Source organism: Octopus bimaculoides, chromosome 1 (genome assembly GCF_046866305.1).
Source record: "Octopus bimaculoides isolate indiv1 chromosome 1, ASM4686630v1, whole genome shotgun sequence".
Taxonomy (NCBI): Eukaryota; Metazoa; Mollusca; class Cephalopoda; order Octopoda; family Octopodidae; genus Octopus; species Octopus bimaculoides.
In genome coordinates this window covers 131,325,070-131,342,952 of record NC_142928.1, presented here as the reverse complement: position 1 = coordinate 131,342,952, position 17,883 = coordinate 131,325,070, and the positions used below count along the sequence as shown (strand labels likewise).

At 33.7% G+C, this 17,883-nt stretch overlaps 1 protein-coding gene across 1 annotated transcript in view; it reads left to right on the top strand.

Annotated features, from left to right (window-relative positions):
* Nucleotides 1–15,985, top strand: part of LOC106875811 (PRELI domain containing protein 3B) — a 42,088-nt gene extending 26,103 nt beyond the window's left edge. The window contains exons 2-6 of the mRNA XM_052970497.2: nucleotides 4,527–4,695; nucleotides 5,515–5,601; nucleotides 7,302–7,372; nucleotides 12,021–12,123; nucleotides 12,761–15,985. Of these exons, the coding sequence (XP_052826457.1) occupies nucleotides 4,527–4,695; nucleotides 5,515–5,601; nucleotides 7,302–7,372; nucleotides 12,021–12,123; nucleotides 12,761–12,886 (556 nt within the window). The 3' untranslated portion in view covers nucleotides 12,887–15,985. The remainder of the gene's footprint in view (nucleotides 1–4,526; nucleotides 4,696–5,514; nucleotides 5,602–7,301; nucleotides 7,373–12,020; nucleotides 12,124–12,760) is intronic.
* The last annotated feature ends 1,898 nt before the right edge of the window (nucleotides 15,986–17,883 follow it).

The following is a 17,883-nucleotide window of genomic DNA, read 5'->3' as shown; positions in this document are numbered from 1 at the left end:
CATATAAATTTGACACGGGCGATTCTTTCTTGTCTTGGGATTCACGGTCAAACGGCTGGGTGGAATTGTGTGAAAAATTACACAGATGTGTAGAATGATCCGGTGGTGATGCTGGGCTTTGTATTTTTTTCATAGCTCCCATGGTTACCAAGATAATCTCCTATAATAATACTCTTGTGTTTATGAATGAGAAAGAAAGGGGTGATAGATGAATAAAGAAGGAAAGGGTGATGTCATACTTAGTAATGGGATGATGAAAACTGTACGCTGAAAAAATAAATCAGTGTTTCAACCCCTTGTGAATATATGTGAGTGTATGTGTGTGTGTGTGTGTGTGTGTGTGTGTGTGTGCGTGCATGCGTGTGTGTGTTTGTGTGAGTGTGTGCATGTGCATGCACAATGGAAGTATAATGGTTCATCTTTGTTCGCTTAGTATTTGGGTTTGTTTTGATTTGGTTGAATCTTGGTTGGTTTTTATTTTTCTGTTGATCAGTTAGTTTTAGTGTTTTGAGAGAAAAAAGTCATTCTAAAATTGTTTTTTAACGTAAGCGTGCCCAGACAAGTCGAATGCTTATACAGAGCAGGTTTAACAGCCACATCATCCTAACTGACTGGGTGAAACCGGGCTTAGCTGTTAGTAAAATATAATTGCCATCCAAAATCTTCTGCATTTTTTTCATTCCTGAACTCCTTTACTTGGATAACAGAAACTTTGTTCTGAAGTAGAAAATTGGAAACAAAAGGAATATTGGTTTCAAATTTTGGCACAGGGCCAGCAATTTTTGGGAGATGGGGTAAGTTGATTACACCTTCCCCACTGTTCAGCTGGTACTTATTTTATTGACTTTGAAAGGATGAAAGGCAAAGTTGACCCCCAGCAGTATTTGTAAGTCAGAAGAAATGCTACTAAGCATTTTTTCCTGTGCAGTAACAATTCTGCCTGTTCCGCCACCTTAGAAACAAAAGTAATATAGATAACTATTTTAAATTTGTTTACCACTGAGTAACAAACACATCTTTTCTTCAAGACCTTCCTCTTTTGATTTTACAACTTTTTAGTCATGTTTGTTTTCTTGCTAAATCTTATTTCATATTTATTTCTCTTTAGACATAGTGACTACAATCTAGATATATCATTTCAGTTGCAATTATCTATTGATCTTGATATTATTATGGACTGAAGGTAGCAAGCTGGCAGAATTGTTACTGTACTGGACCAAATGGTTAGCAGCATTTCTTCCATTTTTTTATGCTCTGTGTTCAAACACCACCAAAGTCAATTTTGCCCTTCATCCTTTTGAAGCCGATAAAATAAACTCTAGTTGAATACTGGGGTTAATGTAATCTACTAATCTCCTCCCACCAAAATTCCAGGCCTTGTGCCTGTAGTGGAAAGGATTATTATAGACGGGTTTGATGGAGCTAAAAAGAATAAACTCTTTCACAGTTCACAGTGATTCATTTCAATTTTCCTAGAATTTAAAGGATAAGATAAATTTCTTTCAGGATACAGTTCTAACTTATCACAAATAACCTTTTCTAGAAAGTGTATATCTACCTTGTAGCTAGGGGAATTGAGATAAGTAGAATTACCATCTTTACTTGTGTATAAGTCGTGCCCTTAATATAGTGTTAAACCATGGAAGAAAACTTTTTCTCTTCATAGTTTTAGCATTGCTCCTTGTATAAGTCACACCTTAGTTTTTCAGTTAAAATTGAGTATAAAATAGTGCGACTTACATACACATAAGTAAATACAGTAAGTGAACTGTGCAGAGATTAAAACAGATATGACCTCAGGAGCTTTAAGCTGGCAGTTCAATTATCTTTTAATTATCCTGCAACTTTTTTAATTTGCAGTAGATGATGAAATTATTCTCAGAAATTTAAGATTTGTATTAAATGACTAATTATTGCATCATCTTGATCTTTACATAGCCCGTTCATTAAGCTTAGCTTATTTTGATAAGGACTTTTAGGATTAGAGGCCAAACATGTTGCTCAGATCAATATCATTTGGTCCTTGGGTGAGCTTTAGCAACAGTTCACTCTGTTGTATTTTACCTACAGATGTTTAGGCTGGACATCAGCCTGGAAGAGCCTGCAAACATCATAAGGCACTTCCTCTCTTGACTATCTTATAAAAATTCTTAAAAAATGTGCTGTTAAAATAAAAGATCTAATATTAAGACTGGACACACCCCCATGTTGATTTTTGTTTTTAAATTTCATTTGTTATTAATAAAACTTTAAAAATATGTGAATAAATTTTTTTTTCTTATAGTGAAATGTTTGTTAATTTATTTGATTTTCCTACTGGAAAGTTTTATGTTCGTTTGAGTCTAGTTAGTAATTGCTTAGTAACTGATTAATTTCTTGATCAGTTTACAGAAGTCAAGGCAACAGAAGAGGAAAATGGAAATTGTGCAGATATGACAGCTAGATCATTCTCATGTGCATTAACACTTTTACTACTATATTTCCTTTGAAATACACTGGTTTTGTTTCAAATAATTAAAAAAATAATGATGAATCTAGTAAAATAACTTTGTTAGTATCAAGTTTGTGTTTGGACCAAATTAAGACAAATTTCGATCGAAGATTTTAATTTAGGCTACTTTAAAACTGGAAGTTTGTGTCATATAACCAAGGGCAATTGCAGATGAGTCGATATCAAAAGGGGTCAGTTCTTTTGATCCCAACTTGCCTTGATAACATGAGTAAAGGAATGGTTTCGACAAGAGATTGAAAGTAGCTTACTCATACAGTTTGTCTGGAAAACTCATCTCTTTTAGTGTATATCACCAGCTGGTTGATTTATTACAATTAATAAATAAATTATAAGTTACAGTGTGTGTATATATATATATATATATATATATATATATATAAATTAAATAGAGAGATACTATTGACAATCCAATAATTTATTTATATTACAATATTACTTGATATACTATGAATATAATATAACATAATATTATATAACAAACAATTATTAAAAAAAAAACTCATAAAAGTACATGTGTGTACTTACATATATGTATATATACACATGCACAAATGGCTACAGGACTTCAAAAAACATAAACAACATGAAAAAGAAGACAATGAAATACAAAAACATGGAAAATTAACTTTTTTTGCAACCAATGAAAGAAACAAATAAAAAAACGAGACAGGCCATATAAAGAACCATCCCTTCTTCAGTTGTCCACTGTTTTATCTACTCTGCATTTTGAGCGTTAGGACAAGATGTGTCTTCATCAAAACAGACACTCCCGCAAAGCAAATTAAATCAAATTTTGGATTTGCAGAGGGTCAAAGTTGGTAACAAAAACAGGACAGTTAAAACAAACGGTAAGAGCTGTTAAGCCATAATGAGGTGAAGTGCTGAACGCTGGAGAAACAAGCTTTGATAGGAGACAGAAAAAATGCATGCTATCCCTTGTAGTTTAACAAGAGGGAAGAAAGAAATTTGAGTTGGGAGAAAAAAGATGGCCGCTGGTCACATGTGAGCAATGAGAGTGTCAAGGAGGAAGAGGAGGAGTGAGGGAGAGAGAGGGACAGATAGAGAACAGTGAAAGGGGGAGAAGAATTAGAGAAAGGATGGGAAAGAAAAAAAAAGAAAGAAGGAAGAAGAGAGAGAGAAATAGAGATAGTAATAGTGTCGCATCAGGATTATTAAGATAAAACTTACTTGAAAGTGGATGCGTGGCGTTCGATCATATAATAATATAAATAATATATGTATATGCATATATACATACGTATACATACTTACATATACATGTGTACACACATGCATATATGGATAGGCTTTCATTTGTTATTCAAATGTGTTAACATTTTACTGACAATTGTTTTGGGATTAAGGCAGTTAAATCTTGCATTAGAAATGTTATGAATTCAAATACTCTGCTTGAGAAGGGTCTCTGAACAGAAGGTTATGGCATTTGAATGTGCTCTGAGAATGAAGTTATTGAAGAGCAGTATTTCTCAACAGGGTTCCAAATGACCCTTGGGGGTCCATATGAAATTTTGTTGTTAAAATATGTGCAATAAATTGATTATACTTCTACAATACACAAAACATTTTAACAATTTCTGTCAATAAAATTCCTAATAATATTTGATTATAAAAATATAATAGGATACTTTAAACATTGGATGGCTATCAGGGTCCATCTGAATAAAATAGGAATCAAAGGGGTTCATAGGTAAGGAATGGTTGAGAACTACTGTTGTAGTGTATGAAACATTGGGTTAACTGTCCGGGCATTTTAAATTAGAAACAGTATGTTGTTCTGCTTTTTAGTGGCAAAATCTATGGAATCATTTTTTACTCTTATGTATTATCAGTTTTACTCTCTACATGTCCAACCCATGCCAGCATGGAAAATGGATTTTAAAGGATGATAATGATGATGTTTTTTTTTTTTTGTTTCATTTCGAGTGTGATTGTAATTATTTTTAGTATTTATTTTCTAGCAAGAATCATTTAAAATATTAATATTTTATTTCAGACACCCATGGGAAACTGTAGTGAATGCTGCATGGCAAAAATACCCTAACCCTATAACACAAAGTGTTGTAGGTGTTGATATTGTTGATCGGTATGTTGATAGAAATGGTGTCTTGAAAACTCATCGACTTCTTAGTACTTCCTGGGGATTACAGCCTTGGGTAACTAGAGTAAGTATTTCTTCAGTTTCATTTATATTAGCTGTTATTAGTCATTTTGAAGAAAATACTTTTCTTGAAATTGTTATATCATTTTCAGATTAATAGACTTCTTTCTCACCTGTTAAAATAGATTAAATCTTTACAGTTGTCAAATTAATTTATGGCTGTTACATTTTTTAAATTGAAGCATTAATGAAAGCTATTTACATTGCTAATTCTAATTAACCACAGTTTATGTAATTATCAACTAAGCAAGGAATACTGTACTGAAAATAAAAATATTAGTTTGTAAATAATATGTGCCTGAATGGTATGAGGTTAGCTTCCCAACCACATGGTTCTGGTTTCAGTCCCATTGCATGGCACTTTGGGTAAGTGTTTTCTACTTTATCCCCTGGCCTACTAAAACCTTGTGAGGGGATTTGTTAGACAAAAACTGAAAGAAACCTGTAATGTATGTGTGCGTGTGTGTTTGTATTTGTCCCCCACCATTGCTTGACAACTGCTATTCTATTGATCTCCTATGCCAAACTTAGCAATTTGACATAAGAGATCAATAGAATAAGTACTAGGTTTAAAAAAAGAGAAAAAGAAAATACTGGGATTGATTTTTTTCAACTAAAACCCTTTAAAGTGGTACCCCAGCATGGCCACAGTCCAGTGATTGAAACAAATAAAAGATAAAAGATAGTTATGACAAAGTAAGTAAATAGTAGTATCCCTCTGACTTGCACATTTGAAATAGAAATTAATTTACATCATAATTATCATTATATTCTGTAGAGATGAAATAAAAATTATTGCAATTTTATTTTATATTTTATCCAGATTGTTGGCATTGACCGAACATGTTTTGCTAGTGAAATCTCAGAAGTTGACCCACGCTCTAAACGAATGACCTTACAAACACGAAACGTAAGTTACCTTTTTTAATGTTGTATTGTTAGTTTATGTGTGTGTGTGTGAAATATAATGGGGGAGGGGGAGGAGCAAAAAATTATTTTGGTGGCCATCATTTGATTTGATCTCTACACTAAAAGAGCAAAAGTGGAGTTAATGTGACATGTGTATTGTCCACATTATCTATTCATTCATTCTCAAAATAAGACTATTAGAAGTAAGAAATCTTAAATTCATAAAGAGAAAATGAGCGTTTTTGATTGTTATAGCTAGTAATTTTTCAACACTTAGTAATATTACTGTTGCAATTAAGATTAGATTACCAGAATGCTCACTCCAATTATAATTTTTACTTATGAGAATTAAGATGCATGGTTTAATAACGCTGTGTAACACAATTTTTGTCCTTCAATAGTAGCTGTTATTTCCTATTTGCTTACCCCTAGAACGCATGAAAAATGGCTTTTGTTACACTTATTCAAACTCCTAAGAATTTCTCTCAACACATGGCTATGATGCTCCCCCACTACTGCTCATGATCAGAGATGTACATATTGTCAGTCACTAAGAGACATGCTCAAGTGGTTATGCAAGTGGTCAAGCAACTGACAAGCAAATATGTGACATTGAGCAGAATATTTGCTATAACAATATTTCTGCCACAGCAACTCAGTGCTGAATCTGTCTGAAATGTAATGGGAAATAGGTCAACTTCAAAACATTGATGTCCATGTCACAAAAGCTAAGTTTGAAGGGAATAATAGTCATTTCTTTTGATTTCTGGATAGAAACATACAGGAAATAACACTTATTGACCAAAGTCAAACAAAAATGTATATATGAATCAGTATGAATCAGTAGGATTGTGAGATTTATTTTACAAGTATGTGTCTGAGATACTTTGTTATGAAATTGTTAGAGTACTTTTTCTTCATCTGAATGCAGTGTAGTGTGTCAGAGATTGAAATGGCTAGCCTATCTCATGTGAGGAAGTTACCCCTTATTGTGGAGTATATTTTTTTTTATATGTGTGTTACAACAGTGTTGGTACAGTATGGTCGAATGGTTAAGAAGTTTGTTTGGCAACCACAAGGCTTCAGGTTTGATTCCACTGTGTGGCATCATGGGCAAATTTTCTTTAGCTTGGAGTTGACCCATATCTTGTGAAATTGGATACATGGAAGCTGTATAGAAGTTCATGGGGTAGATTGCCTAACCCATGCTAGATTGTGATAATGATGATGATGAATTCAAGATGTACAGCCTTGTCACTCACTGTCATGCTGATTCTATTTGAGAATTGTGTTAAGAGTACACACGTCTTTGGAATGCTCAGCCACTCATACTTTAATTCAGGAGCAGGTAATTCAGTTGTTTGAACTTCTGAAATTTCATTGTTCAATGACAAAGATCTACCACAATGACAATGAAAAGGGACTTCTAATTTATACTTATGTATTGCACTTCTCTAGACATTAACATGATTCTGCTTGATTTATCTAAAAACAAATTTTCTTCTGCTTCATAGATGGAGAAAAGAATCCAGTTATAAAATTAACTGACCCAACAATATTCAAAATATATAAATTTGCAAAGCATATCCCACCCATACTACTATAGAAAATTGGATTTATTGCTAGAAAATTTTTTTTTTTTAATTATTGATGCAGTTCTCTTTTGTTCTTTAGTGACAATTCTAACATTTTGTTTTCCAGTTAACATTCTATAATATTGTATCTATTGATGAAAACTTAACATATTGTCCTGATCCCAAAGATAAATCTAGGTAAGTCAACTATATAACATTAAAATTTTATTTGAATCAACTGAAAACAATATTTGAATGTTAGGACATATTCTTCAAACTAAAATTTGATTTTGTAATCTATTATCCTGAAAAACAGCTTTTCTCTGCCTGAAGCACTTTCCCCTCCACCATCTTGCTCTCTCCCTCTCTCACTATGCTTTATGTTAGCTATCAATATCTAATATTAGAGATATGCAGTGAGCTAGCAGAATTGTTTACACACCAGGCAAAATTCTTTGCAGCATTCTGTCTGTCTTTATGTTCTGAGTTCAAATTCCATTGAGGTCAACTTTGCCTTTCATCCTTTTGGTGTCAGTGAAATAAGTTGAACACTGGGGTCAATGTAATCAACCCCAAAATTACTGGGGTTGTGCTAAAATTTGAAACCAATATTTGATATTAAAGGAGAGTAGGTTGTTGTTTCTTGTTGTTACCTACTGTCAACACCTTGTATAAGAAAATAAGATGACAAAGAAATAAACGATTACCTTATGAACTTCATTAGCTTACTACTGTTTCTGCTATGAAGTGCAATGGACTCATACTTGAGTGCTTGAGTAATATTTTATAGCTTCATCAGAGTCTCATATGAGAAACTTGCTTCTTTGATGAAGTTGTTTCTAGTAAGGTAAACATTTCAGTATTCAAGAAGTTAACCCTTTAACTGTGGAAATCCTGTTTATTGACTCAAAATTTCATTACCCTTAACTGCAGAAAGCAGTTTCATATACCAGTCTATCTTTTGTCAAGTTATGTCATGTTTAAAACTATTTTCTGTTCAGATAAGTTGAGATTATTGCAGTAAATACTAAAATCTAGTTTTTGGTAGATATTTAACATTGTTACTAGAATGATCATGAAATTTAATTTTGCAATTAAATTGGGTAAGCTGATATTTTTTTGGTTCAAATTTTATGCTGCGTCTTGTGATAAGGGACATTACTCTGATCAATTTGGAGCCAACTAAAATGTTTTACTGTCACTTAACACATCTTTCTGTATTTGGGAGGGAATTCAGCTGTAAAGTATCTGTTTTTAAGTATATAATACACTGCAGATCTACTGGTTGATGTTAGCTGGGAAAATAATCCCTCCTTCACTAAAAGCAAAACCTCCATATGTCTTTGATCATCATCATCATCGTCGTCGTTTAACATCCACTTTCCATGCTAGCATGGGTTGGACGATTTGACTGAGGACTGGTGAAACCAGATGGCTATACCAGGCTCCAATCTGATTTGGCAGAGTTTCTACAGCTGGATGCCCTTCCTAACGCCAACCACTCAGAGAGTGTAGTGGGTGCTTTTACGTGCCACCGGCACGAAGGCCAGTCAGGCGGTACTGGCAACGGCTACGCTCAAAATGGTGTATTTTATGTGCCACCCGCACAAGAGCCAGTCCAAGGGCACTGGCAACGATCTCGCTCGAAAGTCCTTACACATGCCGCGGGCACAAGTGCCAGAAAGGCGACGCTGGGCACAGGTGCCATCACAATTTCGCTTTCGCTTGCCCCAATAAGTCTTCGCAAGCTGAGTTTCGTGTCCAATGAAGGAGACGACGTTGGCATGGGTGCCAGTCGTCGAATTTAACTCAATTTCGATTTCACTTGCCTCAACAGGTCTTCGCAAGTGGAGTTTAGTGTACAATGAAGGAAGGTACGCATAAGTGGACTGGCTGAGGCCTTAGATTTAGGTTTCACCTGGGCTGCCGGGCCTTCCCACGCGCAGCATATTTCCAGTTGGCAGATTTTCTAGAAAAAATATTTGAATTTCTTATTGCACTGGAACACAGCCAAAAGAGCTTTAGTTAATTATATCAACTCCAGTACTTTGGTATTTATTTTGTGCTCATCCACGAAGGGGCATAACCATAACAGAAACCAAAATACTACTGCATTTAGTTGCACCAGTTTTGTCAATTCACACTGCTCTGTGTGTGTGTGTGTGTGTGTGTGTGTGTGTGTGTGTGCGTGGAATGATTCTGTTGTTTCTATTGACCACATTTTATTTACAAGGTCTTGGTAAACCCAAGGTTGTAGTAGAAGATACTTGCTCTAGTTGCTATGCAGTAGGAATGAACCCAGAACCCAATCCAACATTTTTAACTGCATGTCCATATCCCAGGTGGAGTGGAGATATGAGAAGGTTTGAAATGTCCTATGGCCTTTCATGCCCATTAAGGTAAAGATGCAAAAGAATACCTCACCACACTGGGGTACTGGGGGCTCTCACTAAGCTACTGATGCCTGCATCGTTAGCTTACTAATTTTATGAAGAAAATATCTTAAATGTTTGTCATCAACCACTTCCTAAGGATTTCAAGGGGAAGTATTCTTAAGTCGTTTTCTATTGTTTGATTGAAGTCCATAGGAAGATTTGAGTTCAGTTTTACTAATTAACAAAACACTCGTCCTGGCTGCTTATGACAATTAGCTAAATCTATTCATTATAACTACAGTTAAGAAACTGTGAAAGAGTCTGTGAAAGTGAAAGAGTCTTAGCTGTGGATACTGTACAGTACCAGTGTTTGATAAGTTTATTATATATGTGCCCATGATTCTGAGAGAACTGATGAGTGTGGTGGGAGGGAGGAAGCTTGCAATGAAGTGAACTCTATTAAAAACACTCAAGGACAAGATGCTAGTGTTAAACCAGATGACTGACTAAGTCTACCACCTAAGTATGCTATGACAGGATTTGAACTTGGAGAACAAAGCACTGGAACAAATACTGTAAGGCATCCCGACTGACATTCTATCAATTTCCTCATTCCACTGCCCTAAACTAGCACTTTATTTAGTGACTTCAGAAGCTTGGCTCAACACTGTTGATTTAATTGGTTTCACTGTTCTGTGTAAAGCATCACATAGTAAAATGTTCACTCAAAGAGCAACAGTCATAAATATATGTAAGGGCCACCCTTGTAATGCATTTCTTTTGTTCTGGATTCTGTCTTTCTCTTGAAAGTATCCCCACAGTGTTAAAATTGTGATTTAACCCATTAGCATTCAGATTATTCTGTCAAATATAATGCTTATTTATTTACATTGTTTTGAATTAATCATGCATTATATCCAAGCTTAAAGATTATGATGATGTGATTGTTTGTTTTTAGAATAACATTGTCGGCTAGATATGACAGACTAGATCTGACCAGTTTAAACATAAAACTAGTAGAATATTTAGGCCAGACATGGCCAGTTTAAATGCTAAAGGTTTAAATAGTCTGAACTGCAACAAACATTTTATGATTATTAGGAAATTCATTAAAAAAATATTGCAATTACCATCCTATTTTTTCACAGCAGGAATATATTAGTATAATGTGGAATGGTCATAAAATCCCATAGGCTATAGTTTATGGAATCAGTTCAAATATATTTCTGGTACTTATTGACTGTGATTAAAATTGGGGCATAAATTCAAAACAGAAGCAAAACTAGATATCATAAATTATTAACCTCAATGCTCTACAGTTCCTGCCAGTCAATGACTTGTAATTAAATATTTAGTAATTATAGATATAAATCTATAATTGCTGTTTCTGGCAGATTTCCACATAAACTGAAATGACTTCTACATTTTTTCAAAACAATATATGAATTAGTCTTAGAATGCCTTGAAGTCTTCTTGTGAGAAGTTGGTAGCTAGCAAAACAAACAATTACAACCATAGTAAGAAGCCCCATGAACAACATAACTTTTTTCTTACTATATAAAAGCAAAAAAAAAACAAAATTAAAAAATGAGAAAAAAATAGTAAACTCAGACTTCAAACAAATTATGAGGCAACCCATAATTTGTCTTTTGATAGTTCAAAGTTAAGTGATCATAATTGACCTGTTTTGTTTTGAACTACTTCCCATTTTTTTCTGACTACCTGTGTGTCTACTTTGTTTCACTGTTTGTCTGTTTAGCCCTTTAGTGTTTAAACTGGCTATATCTGTGCATTTGATAAAATAAGCTGAATGCTAAGGGGTTGACCTGTAAACATTTAGGGCACCCTTATCTCTTTACTGTTATCAAAAAGAAGCATCCTTCTTTTGTTCTATTTATTATCATCATCACAGTCATTAGTGTTGTTTGTTTCTTTAAATTGAATTATTCTTTCCAGTAGCTAAACTTATTTAATTATCATATGTCTATATTTTTTTTAGGAGTTACTGTTGGGCAGCAGGTATTTTTCCATACCAACCGCAGTTTTGTTTGTTTCTATCTATTCTAGTTTGTTGATCATCTCCAGATGCTTCAACTTTCTTATCCATTTTGGTTTTTCACTAATTTAAAGGATGTGTATTCTTAGAAATAGGATGTTTACCCTTTCACATTCAGATTACTCTGTCAAATGTAATGCCTATTTGTTAACATTATCTCATAGCTTTGAGATTTTGATGTTATGATTGTCATTTTTAGAATGACATTGTAGGGCAAGTGTAAGAGGCTAGATCTGGTTGATTTGAACATAGATCAGGTACAATATTTGGGCTGGATATGGTCATTTTAAATGTTAAAGGATTAAAGAGGATTTAAAAAAACATTACTTGAAAGCACATCATCTCAAAGTTTTTGTGTTCTGTTTTAATACCAAATTTTCTAATTGTTGAATGTTTCTTATTTTACTTCTTGCAGTACACTCCTTAAACAAGAAGCCATTGTTAATGTGAAAGGCATCCCATTATCAAGTTATTTAGAAGGAATTTTAACTGATACAATATCAAACAATGCTGGCAAGGTGAAGATTTTAATTTTTTATTAATTTGTTTTTGTATTTGAAGCATAAAAAATGGAAAACAAACTTTTAATTATCATGTTTATTATATTCTACTGACAACAGTGACCACAAGTTCAAATTTTACGCATTCTAAATTGGAACAAGGCAGAACACATTAGCATGGCATTAGGTTGACACATCAATTCATGATGTTTCATTTTAGAAAGAAAGTATTTCAACATGGCCAGAACTTATTAGTTTGAACAATCTATAAATCCATCAACGTGTTATGCTGCTAAACTTCTACTTGATCAAGTTGACTGAATGAACCCAAAACTGGTTCCAGTCCTAATTCATATTTAAGTGATTCACAAGACAACTCTTTCAACAAATAAACGACTCCATTATATGATATATATATATAATTTTCTTTATCTGTTATTCAGCTAGTCCCAATATGTTCAAATTAATATCTGAGCATATTGATTTCAGACTAGAGATTTATTAGAGGGAAAGTTTGGTGTTGTAGTATTTAAATGGTGAAGCAATCATTTAAAAATCTCCTCATTTACTCATTAGAAGTGACACTATGACATATTTTGAAAATAGTTTATAATCCTTTATTTCAATAATTCACTAATTGTCTTTGTTTTTGCAGGGCCGACAAGCAATGGAATGGGTGATTGGTAAACTGAAAGGAGAAGCTAAGGATTTAACCGAAGAAGCTAAAAAATGTATGGATTCTGTATTACCAACGAACCATTCTACAGCAACATCATTATGACGAAGACTAAACTTAGGTTATTATATCAATGCCTGCCTGCCTACCTCCTTTTAGAAGATACTGTACCCTGTTTGTTTACACTGTGTAGATGGACAGCCAGTTTCAAACTGTAGCACTCTTCTTGTGAGAAGTTGGTAGCTAGCAAAACAAACAATTACAATCATAGTAAGAAGCCCCATGAACAACATAACTTTTTTCTTACTATATAAAAGCAAAAAAAAAACAAAATTAAAAAATGAGAAAAAAATAGTAAACTCAGAAACTTTGTTTTGTTTTTCAATCTCCTTGAATTTAAGGTTGGATGAAGTCTGATGAAAAATGTTAGACTGAACACTTAAAGTATTTAATTCTCTCATTCTCCAGTTTTAATGACATTTTACTACTTCATCTTGCATCTTTGTGGGATTAGTTGAATAGGTACTAGTCATGTAATGAGTTACTTATCTGTAGTATAGTGCCAGTGTGAAAAATCAATATTCTTGAATTTTACGCCTTTATTGACTTAACATTTGGCAAATATAAACTGCAGAGTTTTACTTATGTCTCTAAAAGAAACATATTCACAAGAAAATGTTATAAGATGCTCATGTTTCAGTTGACATTTTAAGTTTTAATTTGATGAAAACATTGGTCAAGTAACAGTTTTCGTTCAGTTATTACAATCTACACACCTTCAATCCAGTTCCTAAAAAGATCAGGACTGAAATTGTATACTTCATGAATAACAACTTAAATATGAGTCAGGACTGTAAACATCTCATAATAAGCTATGAAATTTTTCTAAGATATATTTATAATGATAAAACAGTCAAATCACAAGCTTTCTTTTCAGGCAATTCCACCACAGCATATGTTAAGCTTTCTAAGACCCCTACATTATATATTTGTTGTTTTGAGGGCTCTCAGTGGTTTCTTCTATGGTTTTCATCACTATCACCTTTTAAAACATAAAACATATATGATTTATGCTACAGCACTGCTCAGATATCTGAAACCATGCATACCACATAAGATAGGCATTTTTGCATTACATTAAAGCACAAACTTAAAGTGTGTTCACTCAGTAAGCTTTCACCTGCCTTCACTCTCCAATTTTCAATACTAGAACTACTCTTTTTGCTACAAACTCTGCTCCTCTAATATTTCTGACTGCATACCGTTTTAAACTAAACACACTAAGGCACCTATTACTCATCTAATTCACATTCTGATTCCATAGTAAGCATTTATTTAACCTCTCCTTTCTAAAATTACATCTTAGAATTCTGTTCATACCATATTTTTCTTTGAACCTTTTATCAGCAAAAATTCTCAATGAAAATGTTGTATTTGCCCCTTGTTCTAGAAAGTCAGAAAAATGCTGTAGGTATTTACAGTCACAAGTCATCTAGAACATGGATTCTGAAAAGTTAGTGGCAAAGCTTATTCTAGGAAGCTATATTTCTGAATTGAGCTCAATTCATTTTGATTCTATGAAATGTTATTGTATTTATTTAAAAAGAAAAAAGCAAAAATCTCTTTAGTCATAACTGGTGTAATTAAGAAATTTACTTTTATAATCACATGCTTTCATGTTTGATCTGACTGTATGGCATCGTGGGTAAGTTTTTTTCATAACAGTCTTGAAATTCCAGTGAGGAATTTGGTAAATGGAAACTGCAGAAACCCATCATATGTGTGTGTATTTTTTGCTGATTCATATCAATGAAAGATATAAGCATCAATGAGTAACTAGTAATTACAAATAGAAATATGTCCTATTTATTTGCTCAATTTACAAGATACTCCTTATCACTTTTACCATCATAAATACACTGAACCATTTGAAACCTGTAACCATCAATACTATTGTTTTGTTCACAAAAGTGGATTATAAAATAAAAATTTTTAAATGGAAACCTAGTTGCAATGATGATTCATGCATTTTCCTGGATTGGCCAACAAGTCCGTTTAGTTTTCGAACACTCTAATAAGTGGCTAACTTCAGTCTGTTCTTTGCACATATGCACTCATTAAATACTTGACTCTTCAATATAGTCCGATGCAAACTTGCAGCGAAACAGGTTGTTTTGTGTACTTGGAATCATTCTGAAAATGCAGAGACAAAACGAACATTACCAACACTTCATGCTATTTTTATTTAAAAAAAGAAAGACAAAGTGCCAGAAATCAACAGGAAGACATGTGCTGTGTACAGAGAGGATGCTGTTGCAGAACATGTGTACTAGAAGTGGTTTTTGAGATTTCGATTAGGAAATTTTTCAGTTCAAGATGCACCTCAGTCTAACTGACCAACTGACATTAACAGCATCAAAATGAAGGCATTAGCTGACACCATCCACTCTTATATGATCACAAATATTCTCCATATAACCAAACTGAGTGTTGAAAACCATCTGCATCAACTTGGTTACATCATCAGACTCGATGTTTGAGTCCCACAGAGATTGAATGAAGCTAACCTTATCCAACAAATTTCAACTGTGATTTGTTGCAGAAACGTGAAGTAAATGATCCTTTTTTGAAGAGAAAGGTGACAGGGGATGAAAAATGGTTTACCTACAACTAGTGCAAACAATCAGGGAAAGCACAGCGAACTACCATAACCAACCTCCATAGTAGGACTTCACCCAAAGAAACTTATGCTCCCAATTTGGTGAGATTGGAAGAGTGTTGTCTTTTATGAGCTTCTCACAGGCAGGACATCAATTTTGAGGTTTATTGTAACCCACTGAACAAATTACACACAGCAATCCACCAGAATCATCCAGCACTTACTAATCATAAGGGCATTGTCTTTCATTTTGCCAATGCCAGACTGTACACTTTGTAGACACAGCAGAAGTTACTGGAGCTCGGCTGGGAAGTTTTGCTGCACCCTCCATAATCACCCAACCTTGCACCTTCAGATTTCAGATTTTTGGTCTCTTCAAAATTCATTAAGTGGACAGACCTTCAACTCTGAAAAATTTGCCTGGAAGTGTAAAAACAGAAAATCCTTTGAGCAGGAAATAATGGATCTGCCCACAAGATGGCAGAAGATACTGGGATGAAATAGTAATTATATCATTGATTGAATAAATTGATTTTTGTTTAAAACTTGTGTCTTATTTTCGCTTAAGAACTGAATGGACATTTTGGCCAATCCAATATAATAAACACAACACTTACAATGGTATAATACTAAATAAGATATAATAGTGCATCTGCAATAACTTATATATATATTATCAACTGTAAAGCTCAGCCATGTCTGAAGAAGGAATTTTTATATTTCAAAACATTATTATATCAGACTATGAATAATTAAATTATAACATTTATTATAGTCCATTCTGCATTGTTGTGCCATTCAAGACCTGTTATATTTTATATATATCTATATATTAATATGGTAAGAACAATAATATATTTATAGATTTTATTACACTATGTATGTATGTGTGTCCCGATGTCTGCCCTTAATACCATCAGTAGCTAGTATGTGTGTGTGTATATATATATATATATATATATATATACACATATATATATATATATATACACATACACACACACACACACACACATATATATATAGTGCACAATATATGGATTTACATAACCTGGTGATAATCACAAAAAGTTCCCTTTGGGGGACCAGGCTACAAATCACATAGTAAACAATACATAGGAGTGTAATGTCTTCCATGCATTAATAATTTGATGATTTGTATGTGTATACTGGAGTTGAGAAAATAGATGTTATCATATTGTGTTGATCTGATGAGCTCGCCTTCTTTACCTGCATTCGTTTGTAAAATGTACAATAGGTTTATGCAATTTATAGAAGACATGTAAAATAATTAATTATACACTAAAATTATTTTTGTATGATGTTGGCTGCAAAACAATCGTCATCCTATGGGATATCAACTGGTAAAATAAATATATTCATCTCATACGTCCTGACTTTTCTTTATATTCTATATATATATATATATATATCCTCATCAGCATTTTATAGCTGCTTTTCCTAATGGCACAGGTTGGATGGGTCTATGATTCCAAGTTTTTATTTGGCGATATTGCCTCCTAAATGACTTGGAGGACCACATCTTACTTATGTATTTTATTTGAGGCATAACTTCTGTGGTTCAATGCACTTCCTAACTAAAACCACTTTATAAACAATACCAGGTATATTTTGTCAAGGTATCAACACTATCATGCCCACAGCCAGATTGAGGCATTCCTCTCAACCCTATGTTGTCTCAATTCATTTGTCTTCTATTTTATAGTGTACTTGGCACCATGAAGGAGCATAGCTTAGTGGTTAGGGTACTCAGCTCACGATTGTGAGTTCAATTCCCAGCAATGCATTGTGCCCTTGAGCAAGACACTTTATTTCACATTGCTCCAGTCTGCTCAGCTGGCAAAAATGAGTAGTACCTGTATTTCAAAGGGCCAGCCTTGTCACATTCTGTGTCACACTGAATCTCCCTGAGAACTATGTTAAGGGTACACATGTCTGTGGAGTGTTCAGCCATTTGCACATGAATTTCAGAAGCAGGCTGTTCCAATGATCAGATTAACTGGAACACTCATTGTCGTAACTGACAGAATATCACTTGAAAACCTAGCACCAACACTAGATTGCTTTATGCCCCACAAGGCTGAGGGACCTTACTATACTATAAAATTTGTTTGTCCAAGGCAAAATGCTTAAGAGGATAGAAAAGGTGAAGAGAAAGAGAGAGAGAGAATGACAGAAGAATTAGAGTTAGTGGGTGAAAGGAGGAACAGTAGGGTTTAAGTTAAGGAAGAGATAGAATAAGGTGAGATGTAATGGGAGATAGTGGTGGCACAATGGTGAAAGAGAGTAATAAGTAATTGACAGTCAAAATAAGGGTAATAGTAGGGTGTATTAATTACATTCTGATATGTAATCCTTCATGCAGAAGTGTATTCAGTGGAGAAAGAGGTAGAGTGATAGAGATAGTAGTAAAAGAGAATTG